The sequence below is a fragment of the Leptonotus elevatus genome, chromosome 16 (assembly GCF_054856555.1).
Source record: "Leptonotus elevatus isolate MCC_2025b chromosome 16, RoL_Lele_1.0, whole genome shotgun sequence".
NCBI classification, from domain to species: Eukaryota; Metazoa; Chordata; class Actinopteri; order Syngnathiformes; family Syngnathidae; genus Leptonotus; species Leptonotus elevatus.
In genome coordinates, this window is record NC_141254.1 from 2,984,648 (window position 1) to 3,006,330 (window position 21,683).

At 40.6% G+C, this 21,683-nt stretch overlaps 1 protein-coding gene across 6 annotated transcripts in view; it reads left to right on the plus strand.

The window, feature by feature from the left end:
- The window catches only part of igsf9bb (immunoglobulin superfamily, member 9Bb), a 133,330-nt gene that overhangs the window by 104,827 nt on the left and 6,820 nt on the right, over window positions 1-21,683 (plus strand). For 2 of the 6 annotated variants that reach the window (XM_086098332.1, XM_086098333.1), the window contains exons 15-19: window positions 1,405-1,489; window positions 4,010-4,174; window positions 4,497-4,544; window positions 5,211-5,256; window positions 15,560-17,194. In XM_086098332.1, the coding sequence (XP_085954458.1) occupies window positions 1,405-1,489; window positions 4,010-4,174; window positions 4,497-4,544; window positions 5,211-5,256; window positions 15,560-17,194 (1,979 nt within the window). Of the gene's footprint in view, window positions 1-1,404; window positions 1,490-4,009; window positions 4,175-4,496; window positions 4,545-5,210; window positions 5,257-15,559; window positions 17,195-18,995; window positions 19,408-21,683 lie in introns of all 6 variants that reach the window. The other 4 variants (XM_086098335.1, XM_086098336.1, XR_015097383.1 and 1 more) reach the window with 3 other exon arrangements.

The following is a 21,683-nucleotide window of genomic DNA, read 5'->3' on the forward strand; positions in this document are numbered from 1 at the left end:
TCCAATTACTCAGAACTAGCAGCAGAAGTGAAGCGTGGGTCTTAAAGGTGTGGTCCGACTGCTTTGTTTTGGCCTGTTTGGGACATTTCTGGGCGGAGACTCAACGATTTCCTTCCAGCCAAGCCACGGAGGCAGGCTACTGTCAGTCACATATGTGCGAACGTGCGCTCCTAATTGGTGGGCTGGTTTCACACTCGTTCCTGGTTGGCTGCACATGCAAATTTCGCTGTGCGAACGCCCGCTCCTAATTGGTGGACTGTTTCCACTGACGTGTTAGGGTTCTGTGAGTCCTGTCCATTTTAGGCAAAAATAAGCGAAAATAAGGAAGTGCACTCACCAAAAGGTGGTTATCTGTCAATAACGGCCGATGTAACGACGGTTTTCAAATTTAACCCAACACCTCTTTTGAAGAGAGCATTTGAAGTAGGCTATGTTAATGTTGACCACAGTCAGACAAAAAATGAATTCATGGCCCCAAACTCCTTTTGTCTGTCATGATTTTCCCAGTATAAAACTAAGAGGAAAGGGGGACGTGGAAAATGGCGCTGACTTGTCTCTCTCAAACTGGAGATGAGCAGGTGAAGGGCGGAGCCAATCTAACACTGTGGAGTTGATCTAACTCTAGCCAATAAACTCTGTGAAATAACACCGTCTCTACACACCATTTAACTCTGAAAACATTTTTAAAAAATGACACTATGGGGGTTAAAATGAACTCCAGAGGTGCTAAATCCAGGTCCAGAAAGTAAAAATCCTACCACAACTTTGGCAAGTGCTAGTTAACTAGATAGCTAGCACTTAGAAGCTAAAGCCAAACTGTGGCAGGGTTTTTACTTTCTGGACCTGGATTTTCCACCTCTGATGAACTCCCACAAATTTAATTCTGCAATTTTAACTCTCCAATTTTTGCTGTGTAGTGTTTGAAGGCTAAAACACCCAATGAAACAAGTGCTCACACTGACGATGTCTCTATTGCACAGCTGGCCAAGATTAAATCTCCCACACAACCCGGAAACCCCCCACCTGTCGATTTCCTAACTCTCCCAAAACAACAAAACAAATCTCGAGAGAGCGCTCATAAAAGCACAAAAGTCATCTTAACATCTCATCCTGTTTTTTTATTTTATTTTATTATTCTGACCTTTTGGACATATCCAGTGACTGCTATTGAAGGGCAGCTGACAAAATGCTAATGTCCATGTGGAACATGAGGGCACAGACCCCACTGGGGCTGTCATGTGCTAACTCCCATGGGCCGTGGTAAAAGTTCTCACAACAGAAGCCTGAATCAATATACTGTACAGTATGTTCCTGAAATCAGGAATGAATGTTCGCTTTGCTTGGTTTCAACTCACTTGTAAATTCTTAATGATGGTTGGACCTTGACACTCTTGTTTCTCTTAGGAGGCCTGGTATGAGTTCCGCGTCATGGCCGTCATGGATGACACGATCAGTGAGCCTAGCAACATAGTTGGCGTGTCCAGTACAGGTAAGGCATTGTGTCAAGTAATGCTGATTCAGAAACGCAGACACAAAACTGTCTTGACTAAGATACAGTGTAGTATTTTCTCCGCATCTTATGTGGCAGCCTCTAATTGATCAAAATTAATTCAATTGATTTGTTTCCTCAAAATTCTACACAGCACGTTTTTTCTACAAACCCAATTCCCAAAAAGTTGGGACACTATACAAATTGTGAATAAAAACTAAATGCAATTATGTGGAAGTGCCAAATTTCAACATTTTGTTTAGAACAGAACATAGATGACAGGTCAAAAGTTTAAACTGAGAAAATGTATAATTTTAAGGGAAAACTATGTTGATTGTAAATTTCATGGTGCCAACAAATCTCAAAAAAGTTGGGACATAAGAGGCTGGAAAAGTCAATTGCACTTTAAAAAAAAACTGTTGGAAGACCATTTACCACTAATGAGGTCCATTGGCAACTTGTTTGGAGTATAAAAAGAGCTTGTCGGAGTGGCAGTCTCTCAGAAGCGAAGATGGGTAGATAATCACCAATTCCTCCAATGTTGCGCAGAAAGATAGTGGAGAAATATCAGAAAGGTGTTTACCAGCGAAAAATTGCAAAAAGGTTGAAGTAATCATCATCTACAGTGCATAACATCATCCAAATATTCAGAGAATCTGGAACAATCTGTGTGTAAGGGTCAAGGCCGAAAAATCATACTGGATGCCCATGATCTTCGGGCCCTTAAACGGCACAGGAATGCTTACTATAAGGGAAATTACAGAAAGGGCTCAGCAATACTTCCAGAAAACATTGTGGTTGAACACAATCTACCGTGCCAGCCGCCGTTGCCAGATGAAAGTCTACAGTACAAAGAAGAAACCATTTCTAAAGCAGACCAAGAAGCGCAGGCATTTCTCTGGGCCAGTTTTTTTTTTTTTATGGAATGTGGCAAAGTGGAAACCTGTTTTGTGGTCAGACGAATCACGATTCAAAGTTCTTTGTGGAAAACTGGGGCGCTATATCATACTGACTAAAGATGAGAAGGACAACCCAAGTTGTTATCAGCACTCAGTTTATAAGCCTGCATCTGTGATCGTATAGGGTTGCATGAGTGCGTGTGGCATGGGCAGCTTCCACATCTGGAAAGGCATCGTCAATGCAGAAAGGTATATTCGAGAACAACATATGCTCCCACACAAGATAATGCCAGACCACATGCAGCACCAATTACAACATCATGGCTGCGTAGGATCCGGGTATTGAAATGGCCAGCCTGCAGTCCACTTCTTTCACTTTTAAAATCAACATAGTTTTCCCTTAAAATTATACATTTTCTCAGTTTAAACTTTTGACCTGTTCTCTATGTTCTATTCTAAATAAAAAATACTAATATATACTGTATAAGGGTCCATAGTCCATAAGAGCATTTCAAGGAAAAATCAACCATGAAGTCAACCATTAAACATCAATATACCAATCAGGCTTCTATATAATCATTCTTAAAAAGCACTTTGCATCCTGCCTGGAGGTACCTGGAGGAATCTCAAAAATAAAAAAAATATCTCGTGTGATGAGGCAATGATTGAGCTCTTTGGCGTGAGTACCAGATATTATGTTTGAAGAAGACCAGGCATTACCTGATCACGACCACCCCTCCAGTGAAGCACGGTGGTGGCAACAGCATGCTGTTGGGATGTTTTTCAGTGGCAGGAATGGAGAAACTAATCAGCAGGCTTACTATGCAAGTACAGTACGGAATTTGATTCAATTCGATTTGATCCGATTCCAGGATGGATGGAAAAGTCTAGAAAATGTGTATATATATATATATATATATATATATATATATATATATATATATATATATGCTCGATTGGTTATGTTAAAGGTAGCACAGGTTGTGTTTGAGCAATAAACATAACTATATGCATTAAACTAAAGCGTTTAATAAATGTTTGGTTATGACATTCAGAATATTTGTCCATGTCAAAAAAAAAATTCTTACTATTAACTCATTCAAACCCCAAAATGTATGAATACGTTTTTAATACTTTGTCTTGCACTTTCAAAAACATATTTATACATTTTTTTATGTATATTTTTTATGCTAGAGCATACAAAAGGCTTTGATGCAGCTTCTGACCTGAAGAGGTCGCTTCAGGCAATGGTAGTTATTACAAAAAACGGCCAGCAGGTGGCAGTAGAGTATAAGAGATCAGCCAGGGCCATGTTGCAACAAGCTTTTTTTGCCAGTGTTTTCAACAAGTTTGTGAATAATGATGAAACTTAGCTATATTCTAATGCTAATTGCTAAAAAATGGAAACAGTTGCATATATACTTTTTTCCTGATGAAAGAAGACTCTCATCTTTCTTTTAGTAGGTTCCATGTTTTAATAGCAGTAGAACAGAATATTCTTTGGACCTTGCAAAATCAGTTAAAAATTACAGTAAAACAGTCGGCAGCGAAGGGGGTTGCTTCAGTGAAAATGGCTAGGAGTTAATCAGTTAATGACATGACTCTTCTTCTTACTCTGCAGACCTCTTTCCACCTCCAGAGATGGTTGAGGAATCAGGGTTGGCGCGACCAGTTGTGGCGGGCATCGTGGCCACCATCTGCTTCTTGGCTGCAGCCATCCTTTTCAGTACAATGGCAGCCTGCTTTGTCAATAAGCAGCGGAGGCGGAAGCTAAAAAGGAAAAAAGGTGAGGGAAACGTGCAAGTGTTTTATTGTAGCTAATACTTAGGAACATTAAAGGCAGGAATCATCAACCTTTTTGAAACTGAGAGATACTTCTTGGGTACAGATTAATTTGAATGGTTACCAGTTTCATACACACACCTGGACTAAGACGGTCACTCAAATTACCTTTAATAGTATGTTATTAATAATAATGTATATTCTCTATGGTAATACACTGCTTATGTTCATGATTTCGCACAGTAATTATCAAAAAATATTTAACACAGTAGGAAACGGATAAATATCAATATTGTACACTTTATTTATATAAATCTCGTTCCTAGGAAATCACAATGTCCCATCTCTGGGGAGGTATTACAACAAGTCCACAGGTGCGTGAATGGGTGAATGTGAGGCTTTGTAAAGCTCCTTGGGCATGGTGTAGATAAAGCGCTATATATAAGTGCACTCTATTTACTTGTCTTGGGGGTTATGATGGTGTGTGCGGCCACCATGTTGGTGACCCCTGCTTAAGGTCTAATAATTTGCAGGAAAAATAGTAAAATTGACCAAAAAAATGCAAAGGAAAAAAATCCATTCAGCTTTACAAAAAAACATAACGTTAATAGGTATATGCACACAGAAGACCTTTTTTCAGAAACACTATTGTAACCAGTAACCCTCTTGTAAAATAGTAAGGAATCATAAAATGTTTCTTTAAAGATTATTTGTAGAGTAAATTTGGGTTGTAGATGCCTTCCGTTTGTTATCTGGATCAATAAATTCATATTTTGTGTGAGGAAATCAATTGTAAATCTTAAAAAAAAAAATCTCAATAAATGATATTTGTTAGTTTTTAGACGGAATTGTACAGTATTCCTGAAGGCTAAATGTGTGTAAATGTTCTGAGTTGATTGATTTAAGAGACATTTTTATATCATCTTAAAGACAGCCAAGCATAAAAATGTGTTTACTTTCCATTTCTTCTACAATATTTGAGTTGTTAAACAAAATGACATATGAACCAGTGAAATTTGCCCGTTTTTTTCTTCTTCCAGATCCGCCTCTTTCCATTACCCACTTAAGAAAAAGTATGGCAACACCGTAAGTACACACAACTCACTGATATTTGTAAAACGGCCTAACAGGCTTGTTTTATATTACAAACAGAAACTTTACATGCACTTTAAAAAAAATAAACAACAACAACAACTGTTAGGCCCAGCAGAGTAAAACACGAAGCATTACATTGATCACAGTAGCAGAAGTTTACAAGACAAGTGATGGGAATCATACTAATCTCTTTAGCTTTAGCACCCTTAAAACCTAAATCTGTATATTTAAAGTGAATTGCAATCCAAGCATGTAGGGATGATAAATTCCAAACAAAAACAAAAAAACGCACACACTTATTTTTTCAATCTCTTTACTTCTAAATAACTATTGATATACGTAAATCTGATCATATATCCACTAATATCGGAACAGCGAGGTCAAATCCTTTATTTTTGCTGGAGACTGAAAACATCTGGATTGGATACACAACTTGAAAAATAGCATGCAGGACTCAACTGGGGCAACAACAAAAAAATCAACCCTTGAATTCTTGTTTTAGACATTACCCGAATAACTAGCAGAGAACAACCAACATGTAATTTATTTGGTGCCAAAATGAAGTTATTTTACTATTATCCCAAGCCCAACTCTAATTATTGTTGTGAGGTGTAGGCCTATATATGTTATGTACATCATATGTAGTCTCTCTTCTCTCTCCTCAACTGCTACCTCCACAGCCTGTCTTGACTGGACAGGAAGAGATTAGGATTATTCCAATTGATAAAATGGTAAATTGAAAAGTTTATACTTTGTGTCAGGTTCAGTCAACCTAGAACATTTAATAAACAACAGAAAAGGAAGGAAGACAAGAGACTTAGATTCTTTTTTTTTTGCGAGAACGGACAGAGATGTTTCAATCTCTGAAGCACACTCTGCAGAGCCCTCTCTTTTTATTTTTTTTAGGGCGGTCGCTTGTTACACAGTCGTTGCTGCTCTAAAGGTTGGGGTAACACACAGCAGCAACCATCACGGATATAAGTCATTGTGCAGATAATAATACAGACGTGTCTTTCTTCGGCGCTGAAGGTTTCAACAGTCAAAGTTCAACAGTTCATCCGCAAAGTGTTTCAGCCGCTATCTTGTGATAAGAGCACAGTTCCTGTTTTGCAGTTGCAGGAGCATCCTTCTCATGGGGCTCTGCTCTCTTCACAGATCTTTTTCAATTTACAAGGTTGTACCGCTGAATAAATACTTTGCAATACTATAAGAGTAAATATGGGATAATGTATGTACATTCATTCTAACACTTGGAAAACATAATTCAAAATACAAATATTTTTAAGATACCTGGAAATACTGCAACAATCTAAAAATATGTGTATCAGGTGGGACTATCTCACTTGGTGTTGTCTTATTTCATTGTGTTCTGACTATTCATCAGTACCTTAAGGTTAATTTTTGTGTGATAATAATTGGAAAATGCTTATATTAATTTGTAAGACCTACCAAGGTAACAAGAAAAGAAAGACCTGGACTGGCTTCAGACATGTGTTTAACCAAATTAAAATAACAGCATCATGTTAAAAAAAAAAAGAAGGAAAATTTGCAGTTGTATTTCAAGCATAATCAAAAACATCCTAAATATTCGTTTAGCAATTATTGCTAACTCCATCTTTTCATCTGATTTGTGTAGTTCAACCAATTCTGTTATTATTCTTATTGAAATCGTCACTGTCATGATGGACCGTGAGTGGAGGAGGGATGGTGGACCCAATTGCATGACTGGACGGGACGAGACAAGACTGGTGGCCATGACTGGATGGGACGTGAGTAGACTGGTCGCCCTGACTGGACGGAACGTGAGTAGGCTGGTCGCCATGACTGGACGGGACGTGAGTAGACTAGTCGCCATGACTGTAACGAGCGCGCCTTGACAGGACCTGATTTGCCTTGACTTGACTTGTCATATCAGTGGATATAACTTGGCTGGGGCTATGTCTGTTTGGCTGTGACGAGGACTGCTTGGCTGTGACAAGGACTGCTTGGCTGTGGCGATGACTTGACACGCAAACTTCCACTCATAACATAGGCAATGCACCCACACCGACTGGACAAACACAACAGACTAAGGCCCCTTCCACACGAAAGCCAGTTTCAATGTATCTTCACAAGTTTCTTACCGTTCAGGCCGTTCGTCCACATGATGGCGTGGTTTCGGAGCTTGAAACCGATCACTTTTGAAACCGGGGTCCAGAGTGGAAAGATTTCAATACGCGCCTCGTACGCGTCCATCTGGACACCATTTGCAGGATACTCCTCCAGTGATGACAAAATGGTAGCAGCTTGATGACGATGCATTGTCGCACATTGATGACGTATGCGCCAATTCTCTCGTGCGCGCGAACCATCAGTCTGTCAACAACAACTTCACTTCTTCTGTGTTTTTCCTTTTCCATGTTGTTTTGATACATGCAAAGCCATGTTTGTTCTGTAGATTGCAATACAGTTAGGGAAAAAAGTATTTGTCTTCTTCGCTGATTCTTCTTCTACGCTTTCCATTAACTTCCTGTGGCTGCGCTACAGTGCCACTCCAGATTTGGCATATACATTACAGCCGTTAAACGTCCGCAGCGTCTTCTTTTGGACACACGCAAGTCTTAAAATGCTTCTGTGTGTACGACATTTGTTTGAGTAAAGAAGCCGGCTTTGCTTCCGTCTGGACGGGGCCTAAATACACTATCACTAATGAGACCTGGGGAAGGGAAGACACACACAGGTGGACGTGTTTAGACATAACGAGACATAGGGAGAAACCAGGAACACAAGACAAAAAACACCAACCACAGACAAAAACAAGAACACCCATAAACAAAAACCCAACCCGACACATCACTAACATGTATTTTCTGACGACCTCTGATATAGCAACTCATTTCTAAGTCTTCAGTTTAAAAGATGTTATCTCCTTGAAAAAGCTATAACAGCTGTTATAGCCATTAACCCCAGTTAGAGGTGTGACCAGAATTAATAAATTACGTGGAAATTGATGTCTTTCTATCTGTGTCCAACATCCCATCTCCATATTTCAACACACAATGGGCCACCCCCTCTAAATTGTGTGCCAAAAATTTGAAGGAGGTTGGGTTTGGGGGGGATCCAACGACATTGGCCAGCCCCAGAAAAGTGTCGCCCCAAGGGAAAATGCCCTGTAAGCCAGATTGAAGTTTTCATGTGAGCAAAAGTATTGTACTGTAACAGGTGACTGACAGGTGTGTTTTATTTATCAGGTGTGTCTTATTGTATTGATTATTCACTCAGTTTCAAATTTGGGTTTTTCTAGAGAAGACCATTGACACTAGCTAGAGGTGTGACCAACATGAAAACAAGTTCTTGTGAATGAAGATTGAATATCAATCAGAACCATACACAATAATTATAATCACACAGTGGCAGTAATAGCTTGCTTGGCTTCTTCTGGGATGTGCTCATTAGTCATTGATGACACATGGTTGCAGCAGCCAAATGGACTCAGAAGTCTACAGAAACATTTGTTCTGCCAATTAGATAGATAGATGGCACCAAACTGATTAAAAACAACAACAACAACAACAACAACAAAGGAGTTAATTGTGCGCAAGAAGTGTATTGTTTTAGATTGGTCAAGATGTGAGACTTGAACTATAGAGAGTATGCTGAAGGGGGTAACGCCCAACAACAAACAACACTTGAAAGTTAAAATCGTGAAATAGCATATTTAAAAAAGGAAAATGTTGAGTGATGTCACTGGGTCACAGCAGCTATTTCAAGTAAAGAAAAGCCAAGTACTGTATAAAGTTGTCTGCTAGTTTCTAGTTAAGCATTTTATCCAGATGAAGTACCTAGGAATAAAAGCTGTGCTTTTGATATCTTGTCATCTTTTGAGGAACCAGATATTTTCAATTTACAGCAAAAAGATAGAAATTGGCCTCACTGTTACAATACTTTTGGAGAGGTTGTGTATGTTTGTTTTCTGCCATGTATTGCACTTCCACGGTATGGAAAGGCTATGGTCCAGTCGTTACTTTCCCTCTTGCTCTTGCCCTAAATTCCCAGTTACCCTAATACTAAAGACCTTTGTTACACTTCTGTTCTCTCAGTCGTTCTGTCTGTGACCGGACATTTCTACATCCTATCAAGCTATTCCTATCTACTGTATATAACAGTGCCAAGCTACTGTATTTTCCAAGCACTCCTTTTCTTCTCTATACCACCTTATTTTCTGATCTCCCCAATTTCACAGGAGTCCAAATAGCCTCATTCCCAGTATTGAGCATTATTGGGAGGGGCTGGATGCAAGTAGGTACACACCTGAACTTTCCAGTGCCCAGTGAGTGCCAAACTGTACAGTATCCCCTAAAAACTGCACACTGTGTTTACCTCTGCACTTTTGTCCAAAAATGTGACCTAACTGCATGCTCTGGGTCAAATACACCCACAAGGCAACAACAATACTGTTTGTGGTTTTTCCTCAGATGAACATAGAGCAGAGGTGACAAATCCAGGTCCAGAAAGTAAAAACCCTGCCACAGTTTGGCTTTAGCCCCTAATGCTAGCTCGCTCCCTAGCAGGTAAACGAGCACCATGGGTGCTAGCTAGCTCCCTAGCAAGTAAACGAGCACCATGGGGGCTAGCTAGGGAGCTAGCTAACTAGTACCTGAGGCTAAAGCCGATTTTTACTTTCTGGTCCTGGATTTGGCACCTCTGACATAGAGGATATGTATTCACAATGAAAACATCTCACACTGTAACTATCAATTTGCCTATCTACAGTCAAGTAGAAAAGTACACTATTTTAATTCATCCATCTATCCATTTTCTTAACCGCTTGTCCTCACAAGGGTCGCGGGGTTGCTGGAGCCTATCCCAGCTGGCTTCGGGCAGTAGGAGGGGTACACCCTGAACTGGTTGCCAGCCAATCGCAGGGCAATATATATATTATATATTTTAATTCACATATCTTAAATTCATACTCATGGAAGTGGGGAAACTATTAGCATTAAGAATGATAAACAGATATTACCGGATATCCATCCATAACGGCGAGAGACAACACTTTTTTTGGGATCAGACTCCTTAATCGATACAAAGTCTGAAGGAAAGCCTACATCGATAGATAGATACATTGATAAAAGTTGTATACCGGCAATTTCCCCAGGAAGTTGTAAACATTAAATGCAATGTCACGTTACGGATTTTTTCTGCTAGCAAAATGTGTGCAGCGGAGTGTTATCATATAACTGGAGACATTGGCAGAGGTTTGTACTTCTCTGCGATTCACATGGGCTATCTAGTTCTCTGTAATTATATCTTCAGTATTGCCACTGACCCCAAAAATAAACTCACATGAAAATCCAAGGCACACAGGTATGTCCCAAAGCAAAGTGACTCAGGAGGTAGAGCCAGTCGTCCAGTAACCGGAAGGTCTGCTGTTCGAATCCTGCTCTCTTCAAGTCATGTGTCATTGTGTCCTTGGGCAAGGCACTTCACACAAATTGCCTCCAGTCCCACTCACACTGGTTTATGGATGCTGCAAATGTTTGGTGGTGGTCGGAGGGGCCGTAGGCGCACACTGGCAGCCATGCTTGTCAGTCTGGGCAGCTGTGGTTGCATATGTAGTTTACCGCTACCAGAGTGTAAATGTGTGAGTGCATAAATAATTTATCCATTGTGCAGCGTCTTTGAGTGACCTGAAAAGTGCTAGATAAATCTGATGCATTATTATTATTAACAATTGCCAGCTAAGCTGTAAACTAATCATTGCAACTCAGTCTGTCAGCACTTCGCAAATAATGTGTGTTTGCAGTGGAATTCCTAGCTAGAATGGCACCCTGTTTTTTGATCTTCCTTGGCTCTCAAATAAGGTAGCTGCAGCCATTTTTTTCTTCATTCATATATTTAGTCTGGTTAAATTACTGCATGTAAGTGGCAAGGCCAAAAGCAAATGTTGAATGACCGTGACCTTCAATACCTTAAGCGGCAATGCATTAAAAACCAGCATCACTGTGGTATAGCATTTTCCCATGTGTCCTCGGTAACATATAAGAAAACTATTGTCAGTTAACACAGTTCATCTCCAAATGCAAGTTTAACTGTACCCTGAAAAGAAAAAGTCATTTATCAACAACACACAGAAACGCCGCCAGCTTCTCTGGGTCCAAACTCATCTGAGATGGACGGACGCAAAATTGAAAAGATTAATGTGGTCTGACGAGTCTCTATTTCAAATTGTTTTTGGAAATTATGGATTTCATGTCCTCCAAGCCAGAGAGAAAAATAACAATTCGTATTGTTATCAGTTCAAAAGCCAGCGTCTGTGATGGTATGAGGGTGTGTTAGTGCCCATGACCTGAATAACTTGTGTGTTTTGTGAAGGAACCATTTATGCTGGATGGTACATACAGGTTTTTGGGATTTTGCTGGGATTGCAACATATGCTGCAATCCCAGCAATGTCTTTTTCAGAGAAGCCCCTGCTTATTTTAAAAAGACATTGCCGAACCACCTTCTGCGTGTGTTACAACAGCGTGGCTTCGTAATAAAAGAGTGCAAGTTTGAGACTCGCCTGCCAGCAGTCCAGACCTGTCTCCCATTGAATATGTTTGACACTATTACAAAATACAACGGAGACCCCGGACTGTTGAGCAAGTTAAGTTGTATATCAAGCAAGAATGGCAAACAATTGCACCTGCAAAGCTTAAAAAAATTGTGCCCTCAGCTTGCAAGTGCTTGTTGAGTGTTGTTAAAAGGAATTGTAATGTGACAGTGGTAAACATGCCCGTGTCCCAGCCTTTTTTGCAATGTATTTCAGATATCAAATTCAAAATGAGAGAATATTTAAGTAAACCACCCGGGCTCAGTAGTCACTTAGGGGGAATCAGGAACCAGGCGATGACAGGCAATCAACTTATGATAAATTGATTTCACAAAACAGAAGTTGGTAGGAAATACTTTTAACAAAACTCATGGAGCCAGGTTCTGGAAATTGAATGAATAGCAAAACCGCAAAAGCAAAAATACCAACGGAATCACACCGCCAAGCTCCAGGGAAAAGGACAAAATACAACACACACACTGGCAACTAGTGACACCCGAACAGAACAAATAATCAAAACCAAAAAGGCTAGTTGTAAATTAAAACCTCAAACCACTACAGTAAACAGAGGCGCTCTGCAGGAAAAAAAGAAGAGCTCATCGACAAATAAATAGCATATCCTAAAGCTTTTTTAACAAACAGAAATTACAGCAAAGAGTGAACTTCTTAACCTATTTGGGTCTAACAAAGAAATTACCTGAGTGCAAAAATGGTATAAAGTAAGCGAGACCTCGTCTGTGGTCAGCATATGAAAAACCTGAAAAGGACAACAAAGCCGCACCATAGAATCTTGCTGAGAAAACCACAGCGAAAAGGGGGTCGGACAGCGACAACACAAAGCTCACACAAAATGTCTGCCTGCAAGATGGGGTGATCTAACACACTGGATCTCAACTCCGGTCCTCGAGTACCCCTGTCCAGCCTGTTCTCCATGTCTCCCACAGCCAATTGATTGATTGATTCTGGTGTGTTGGAGGAGGGGAAACTAAAACTTGCAGGACTGAGTTTGAGATCTATGTTCTTCAGCATATGGTTGCTTGGGAAACCAGACACTCATTACAAATAGTGATGGACAAATGAAGCTATATGAAGCACATTATATTTTTATAGATATATATTAATAGAATGAAACTATCTTTTGAAACTCCTTCCAAAGTATGGATTTGGAGAAAACATTGTTCATTGGATTACATTGTTGTACATGAATCCTACTGCACAAATTCTCACCAATAATAATATTTTGCAACTTTTTGTCTTACAACGTTTAACTAGGCAGGGATGTCCCCTGTCACCATTGCTGTTTACACTAGCTTCGGAACCATTGACTGTGATAGTTAGAACCCAAGAAGGAATTTCTGGTGTCAATATTGGAGCAGAAAAACATCTTACCTGTTTGCAGAGGATATAATTTTATTTTTGACAGATCTTAACAACACCCTTCCTAATTTGGTAAATCTTATTGAGGAATTTGGCAAATTCTCAGGTTATAGAATGTGTGTGTGCACATATGGGTACTTCCTTGAATGAGTCTCAGTTTACTTCTTTATGGCACAATGATCGGTTTATACCTGGCAGAGAAGATAGAGGATTTAAATTGTAGAAAACGAAAGGTATCCATGCAATTAAAGATCTGTACAACAATGGAGAATTACTCTAATTTAATGATTTATCTGAAAATGTCAAATTCCTCAAAAACATTTTTATAAATATCTGCAAGTTAAGAATTTTCTATCATCAATGTTTAATCATTTACCAAAATGAACACCAATTGAGCGGGAACACAAAAGTGAAAGGCCTGTTGTCCAAATTTTCTAATCAGATTATGACAAACTCCCAAGGACTCTGCCATAGATAAACTTGATTTATAGAAAAGAGATTTGCTTGACGACATAGAGGAATCTAAATGGAATAGGGCTTGCTTGAAAAGCGCAAAAGCAAACAATTAATACAAGATTATTTTGAAAATGATTGCAATAAAAATGGTTAACAAGAGTATGTATGTATGTATGTATGGGCATGTATTAAATGCCAATAATATAAAGGAACTCTTGTTCACTGTATGTGGGACTGTTTAAAGATAAAACTATTCTGGAATGATATAATTAATGCTATGTCAGAAGTATTTAAAACCAAAATACCACTGTGCCCTAAGATTTGTATACTGGGGATTTATCCTAAGGACTTTATACGTACTAATAAGGAGGGGAATGTGTTGGATTTTCGACTGTTGCATGCACGAAGAACTATTGCCTTGAACTGGAAGAATATGGAAGCGCCTTCTTTGAAACAATGGAAAAAGGAACTGTCGGAATGTATTGGACTGGAAAGACTGACATATATTGCCAATGGTAAACTGAGAGACTTTGAACAATTTTGGGAACCATATATTACCATCATTGTATCAGAAAAATAGGGACAAGACACTTATGTCACTTTTATTTTATGGTACATGTATATGTGTATGTGGCAAGGTTAATTTAGTTAACTAAAACTAACGAAAAAACAAAAACTAAAATTCAAAAAACAATTTCGTTAAAATAAAATAAAAACGGGGTTGGGGGCCGGTGGGGTGCCTGGCGGGCCGTCCTGCTGCATTGGGTCGGGGGCGCGGGCCGTGTTGGTGTGGGGGGCGCTCCTGCTCCTGGGTTTGCTCTCCGGCCGGTGGCCCTGGCGGGGCCCGGGGGTCGTCCTTTGGCGCTGCCGCGGCCTGGGGGGCCCTGAGGTGTTGCGCTTGCTCTGTCCTGGCAGGGGTCGACGGCTCCCTTCTTTGGTGGAGATTTTCATGCATGCCAGATCCACCACACCAGCATCTATCGAAACTCAGACAATCTGCTTCCTCCTCAGATCATTGAATCGGTGGAGGCTGGTGTCTGTGGATCTCACTCGGCTTCGTCTGTCCTTCCTTCCTTTCCTCAGTCTCTCCTTCGGTCTCTTGAGGTCTCCCTGATTATTATTTTTTTGGATTTGTTGGAATTTAGATGTTTCTGGGGTTGGGGAAGAATTCTGGTGGGTGGCCCGGTGGGTGGTGTCTGGTCGGTGCTGGATTTCACCTTCCTTGGTTTTCTTTGGTCCCCTCGGGTCTCCTGACGGCGGTGTTCGGTTTAGGTGAACGGTATGGGATTTTTTCTAATAGGATTTTGGTGAGCTAACAAATACACGCACGCACGCACGCACGCACGCACATACACATACTCACCCACATACAAAAAAAAAAAAAATATATATATATATATATTTTAAAAAAAATAAAAATAAAAAAATGAAAAGAGCAATGATGATGACATTACCGAATGAACAATACTGAGCTCTTTAAAAAAAAAAATATTAAAAAAATAATAATAATAATAATTGCATGCAGGGCCATATTTCCGTAAACACTGTGCCACGTGATGTTTTTTTTTTTTGGTCTCTAATACTGTGTTTGACAAAAATATATTTACATGAGTACTAACAAACAAGTTTGTTGTTGTCATTTTGATGCATGAATTGTATATCCGTGAGCGATTCCCTTTTTTGTGTATCCCTTCAGGATTTCGTCACAGAAAAAACAGGAAGTAAATCAGCTAATGTATTATAGAGTTCCTAATCCTATTCCTTTGGTTGTAGCAGTGGGCTAGTTCTTCCTTAGACATGTATGTTTTCTAGCTGGTTTTGAATGCTCCAGCCTAATTAGACAGTTGAATACATTATATTTTCACATGGATTATATTGTTCTCCGCAGGCAATCGTCAGGAAAGGCGAGTCCAGAAAGCATTCGGTCAAAGACTTCCCTATCAGAATCATCTGAGGATAGTTATGACCAACATGGGAAGAAACCACCCCCAAGTCCAGGGAAGAAGGAGGAGTTGTCTCTGTACAAGAAGACCAAAAGAGCAATAACAAGCAAGAGATACACAATCTCTAAGCACGAAGCTGAAGCAACAACCCCTATTGAACTCATCAGCCGTGGCCCAGATGGACGCTTTGTCATTGATCCCACTGATGCAGAGTTTTCTGTCAACCCCCGCCGAATTGAGGGTTTTCCTTTTGTGGAAGAATCTGATCTCTATCCTGAATTCCGCCAGTCAGATGAAGAGAATGACGATCTTAGGCCTCTTCCACCTGTGATGGCCCCCCTTCGGCCTCACCAGATTTCACCCATCTCCAGTCATGAATCCTACCTCCAGCCTCCAGCCTACAGCCCTCGTTTCCAGAAGCCCTTTGAAGGTATGACTATAATGGAGAGCAGTCGACTCCAGGCCACAGGGCAGATCCGAGGCTCTCTCCATCACAGGGCTTTCTATGGCTACCTGGGCTCCCATGGGGACCACGATCCTCCTCCTCCTTTTTACATGACCGATACAAGTCCGATAAGCTCTGTCATGTCCTCCCCTCCATACCTGACTGAAGGTCCTTTTGGTTATCCTATGATTCCAGAAGAAATGGGGGAGGGTGATTTCACACAATATGCTGTCTCTGGGTTCCCTTATCCTCTGACATTGGCTTCTTCCTCCCATTCACCAGAATTTTGGCGGGGTATGGATTTTACATTTTCGACTGTGGAGGGACCCCAATTCATTTTTCCGCCACACCACTCTTTGCATCTCCGCCATGATTCTCCCTACCCACCCCCAACCCCTCTTCTTCCCCTTAATGCTTTCCAGACCTCCTCTCTCCCAATGCCTACCTATCCATCTGTAATGCCACTAGAAGCACCGCAGAGCTACTCAAGCAAGTCTCCCAGCAAGACCAGGCCTCATGGCTCTCCAGCCAGGCATTTAGCTATGCAAGAGGCTCATTTAGGGCAGCTAAGACGTACAAGCCACGGTATAGGTGTTCCAGTTTTGCCTTACACCGATCAAATGGCCCATATCAGCCCTAGCACTCTTAGTAGCCTGGATACCCGATGGTTTGAATCTACCCCACATTTCAGTCCAAGACAGGCTCGTAGGATGGATTCTGGTGGGCATCAGGTGGTTCTCCAGCCCTCTCGACTTTCCCCTCTCACCCAAAGCCCTTTTAGTTCTCATGAGGGATCTCCCGAGATTGTAGTACGTCCCCGGCCACGTCCAAACATTCAAACTCCCATACCCCCTGAGATGTCTGAGATTACCCTCGTACCTCCTTCTGCAGCCACCTTCTCAAGGAGATCTTCCCCTTCTTCCTCACCCGCACTAGGCCAGGGTAGCCGAAGAGCCAGTCCTAGCTATCGTTCCCACATGGCCTTTGCTTCATCTGCAACCAGCTATCCGGCTTCCCAGTCCCCATCACCACCAATGGAAAGCAGCGACATGTTTGGGCAGGTGCCATCTCACAGGAGGACTGAGGAGGAGATCCTTCCATCTGAGCCCTCTCCATCCCAGTTGTCAGCTTCAGGGTAGGTGCATCAGCCATGTACAGTAAGTAGGGATTCAGTCATCCGCCTAACCCATAATGCTTTGATGTGACTTCACTTTAATACTTTGCTTACTAATGCAACATGCAACATCCATCAATTTGGGAAAAAAAACATCTTAGAGCATTACTTTCAAACATACATACGTATAAAAGTCAGTGGTTCTTAACCTAGGTTTGATTGAACCCCAGGGGTTCGGTGAGTCAGTCCCAGGGGTTCGGCGGAGGTCAAGACACACACCCAACTCAAACGATTCGTAATGATCTGACTTGCTTGGCCATTATTGGCTGCAGGTCATCACGCTATATTGCTTAGCCTGTGGGTGCCCCAGGGAATTTGGTGCGCTTAGTCGACTTGTGGTTGTTGTGATGGTACATCGTGTGATTTCTTTATTATTTTAATCCCTTTATACTAACTATGTCGAGCAAAGAAAGAAAGTGGTCAGATGAGTATGTGCAATATAAATTCACATGTATAACGGAACGTATGGTGTTCCACAGGGTTCAATTCTAGGGCCTCTGTTGTTTTCATTGTATCTGCTGCAACCTCGGGTTCCATCTGAAGAAACAACAAAACAGTGGTTGTTTTGAAGTGCTCAAGAGTTGAGTTGAGTGATGGGAGTCATCGTGATTTGCAATGCCAAGTTGAGCGATTCTTGTCCAGCACAACTAGCTATGTAGCAAAACTAAAGGAACACTTCGTCAAGCTGCAAGGAGATGGGCAATACAAGAACACAACACTTTCTGAATGTATGGTTAAGAGAGCCAGGATCCATGTTCACACCTATGTCTTGAATTTTTTAATCACATTTTATTTTTCAATGAAGACAGGTTTGGTGAATGTACATAGGAAACTGGTGGGGTTCAGTACTTACAACAAGGTTAAGAACCACTGTAAAATATATTTTACGCCATCTCAAAAATTATTTATGTTAAAGCAACATTAAGGAACTTTCAGTTTTACGTTGATTATGGCGGCGCCATATGGGCAAAAGAGGTAATGCCAGAAGGAAGACCACATTTCCCATAAGGACAAGCGTATTGCGTAGCCTGGCCATTGTTGATCCCTGACTGTCCTTTTATCTGGGCAGCTTACCTTTTTTCTTTTTGGTCTCCTCAGACAAAACTTTTGCCGCTTCTGCAAGGAAAGCAGTAATCTTGCATCAACATTCAAATTGACTTCCGTCTTTGTAACGAATGGGGAAGGGACGTATTCCTTCCCCATTCGTTACAAAGACGTATGACATAAAGCAGTCAGCACATTTGTAGTTTTTTGTGTGGCAGTGTTCCTACCATCCTCCTCAAAAGTTGCTTAGTGCCAGTAAAAATGATACAGACCCCCTCAGTCCATGACAAAGGTACCATTCAACTAATTTTAAATCGATGTTTCATCAGAAGTTATGAAAATATTTTAAGGTTGAAAAGTTCCTTAGTGGTACTTTAATGCTAGTTTCTATCAAAATATTTTGTTGAAATATATTGTCAGACAGAGCAGTTAAAACTTTACACAATCCATTGAATCTTGAGATGCAAAAAATCTATTTGCGCCACAGTTTACTTCATGTCAAACATTAATGACTCTATCATTAACAACAAACATTATTGCTAGTGGTAACTTTGATTTGTTCGGCACAATCCCATTGAAGTCGGTTGATCGGCACACATCTGCTCAGGATCCTTTTCTCCATTTAGATCATGCATTATCTTGCTTCCACCTAGCAGGAGGAATTCTCTTAATATGAATGGAATTGAATCCCCAGATAAATATCCATTGTTATGTCTAGATCCAAGCGTTTGAGGATGCCTGTGTCATGCAGAGGGATGCTTTACGAAGAGTTCATCTTGGCAGGCCCTGCGGCCCATCCTCGGCCTGAGTAACCTGTTTTCATTACCAAGTCTCCCCTCCACCTTTTCAGATCCTTTCTCAATCGACTTTTCCTTTTGTTTCTGTAACCATTTTCTCAATGATCCGTTTAATTGCCTCATGAGAACCTCATTCCCAAGGGAAGGTTGTTGGGCCAAGTGTGTCACAGGGCCTGTCCGCTTCTCATGTTCTGCAATGTTTTCATCATTATGATTTAGGGACAGTATGGTAAGTTGGTTTTAATAGCTCCTGGAGTCTTACGTGCTTTGTTTTTGATTGATCTCAGCTATCTGGGCAGCGTTGTTGTGACCAAGTCCTCTACACCGCAATAGGTAAGGGTTGGATCCATGTCTGAAAGGGGGGGGCTTAGCAGGTGGGGCTTTTTTTGATCACCTCGTCCTTTAAAGGGGAATACAAGAGATGATTGCTCAATTATTGCTTCCCTTAGTCAACAGTAGGTCATTTCAGTTGTGTTTTGTGTTTTTTCCCTGTTTTCGCAACACAAGCATTGGTTTTCAATAGTCAGTGCTGTAGTCGGAATGCATTGAATATTAAGACAGAAATGTATCACCAACATATTTATATGGTTTGGTGGTTTGGCTAACAGACCTCATTATTTTCTGGAAGTTAAGTCTCAGTGTAGCGTCAAACAATTTCAATGAAGGGTTACTCACATCTGATTAACAGAATATAGAAAAACTTATTTTTAATTTATCCTTGACTGACTCTGCCTTTGCATCCTGAGAAGCACATTAAGCCAACAGGTTACCATAACTGACTGAGACTTATCCTGCATAAATCACTTTACTGAATAAACAAAACAAAAAAAACTGTAATTAAATACTGTAATAATTGCATACAGTTGCAGTTCAGTACGCCACTTTTTAAGAATAAAATCAGCTTCCATACTGGTCATTACAAGGTCATGTTGAGCGATAAGCGAATCTCTATCGTCATCCTCGGTCAATAACTGTGTACACCCTCTCCATGTGTCACTTTTTGCCATCAATAATATACCTTCATTGTATGATCCCGAAATTAAAATATTTTTAATCCATTACATGTGCTGTAAGTAACATTCAGCTGTGTCTCCGGAGAGCCACAATTCACAGTTGGCGAATTTGTGATTATAAACAAGTGTCCAGTTGAGATTGACAGCAACTTTAGCAAAAAACACATAAGAGATACAGAAACAACAACGACTCTTTAGTACCGCATTTTCATGACCATAAGGCGCACCGTATTAAAAAGTGCAGTCTCAGTTACAGGCGCTATTTCTGTATTAAACACACACATACAAGGCGCACCGCACTATTGGGCGCAGGCACGGCTAAACATGCGCTAGCTCAAAACATATGGTAGCCTGCTTTCACTTGCTAGCGTATGTTTTTAAAAAGGCAGTGGAGTAAAACTGAGTTTGGTTGTACTTGAAGTATTTCACAATGTACTCACGTTACTCTTGATCAATCTACAAATCCAAAATCAAACAACTGGGCAAGTCCTCCATCAAACACGACGACGGTTCCCTCTCGTCATTGTAGTATTGTCAGAGTTAGTCTCGTTTGCGTGCGGCTCCTCAGAAATGATGCCGGCTTCTGCGAATCCAGTCACAAATTGTGCCGTAACTCGCTCTAGTCTAGAAATTCCATAAAGTCAAAGCAATGAGCACCATGACGGCCTACTGTATCTCACATACAGGAAACCCGGCCCTGGTTGAGGACTGGCAGACATGAGAACCTGAAAGACTCAACTGAAAGATGATGTGAGTCTATTGGGTTCTCATGCCTGCCAGTCATCAACCAGGGTCGGATTTGCTGTGTTTGAGCAATATGTCGGCACTGTTCCGCTGACAACAACATTTACAGATTTTGGAACTCGGTGCACACAAAAGGCGTAACTCCCTATTAGGTGCACCATCGATTTTTGAGAAAATGTAAGACTTTTAAGTGCACCTTATAGTCGTGGAAATATGCCATTTGCATACATTGCCTTAAAACTTTTAAAGCATCTGTATAGACCCTTCTAGTGTGACGTCACGTTTGTGTGCCGCCCATGCTGGAGGACAGACCGCCAACGCGAGTGAATGAGAAATCAGTTAGTGACACGTAGAAAATAGGTGAAACCGTTTCTAAATCTGTGACAATGCAATAATAAACTTCTGCGCGGCCTACGATTGCTCTAATCAGGCAAACAGAGATAGGATATCGTTCTTTCGGATACCGGCAGTAATTTTAAACCAGGGGGAAAAGTTTACTCAAAAATTAAAAAACTGTGGGACATGTTATTTTCAGCAATCAGACACACAAAACATGTACGCAATGTTGGAATATTCAACATTTATTCATAATTACACATTTTGCACATTGATTTTATATCATACAAGCTTTTTCGTAGGTCTTGCAAACATTTTCACATAATAATCATAACACTTTATCAACATTTACATGAAAATTTTAGCTTTTTTGTTTGTTTGTTTTTTTACCTTTTTTTTTTTTACTTTTACTTGTTTGCAGTTAGCAAGCTAAGATAGCTTGAAAGACTTTGACGTACAGCAAGACAAGTTTATCCGGACATAAATGATTTAATGAATGACGTTTTACACCAGTAA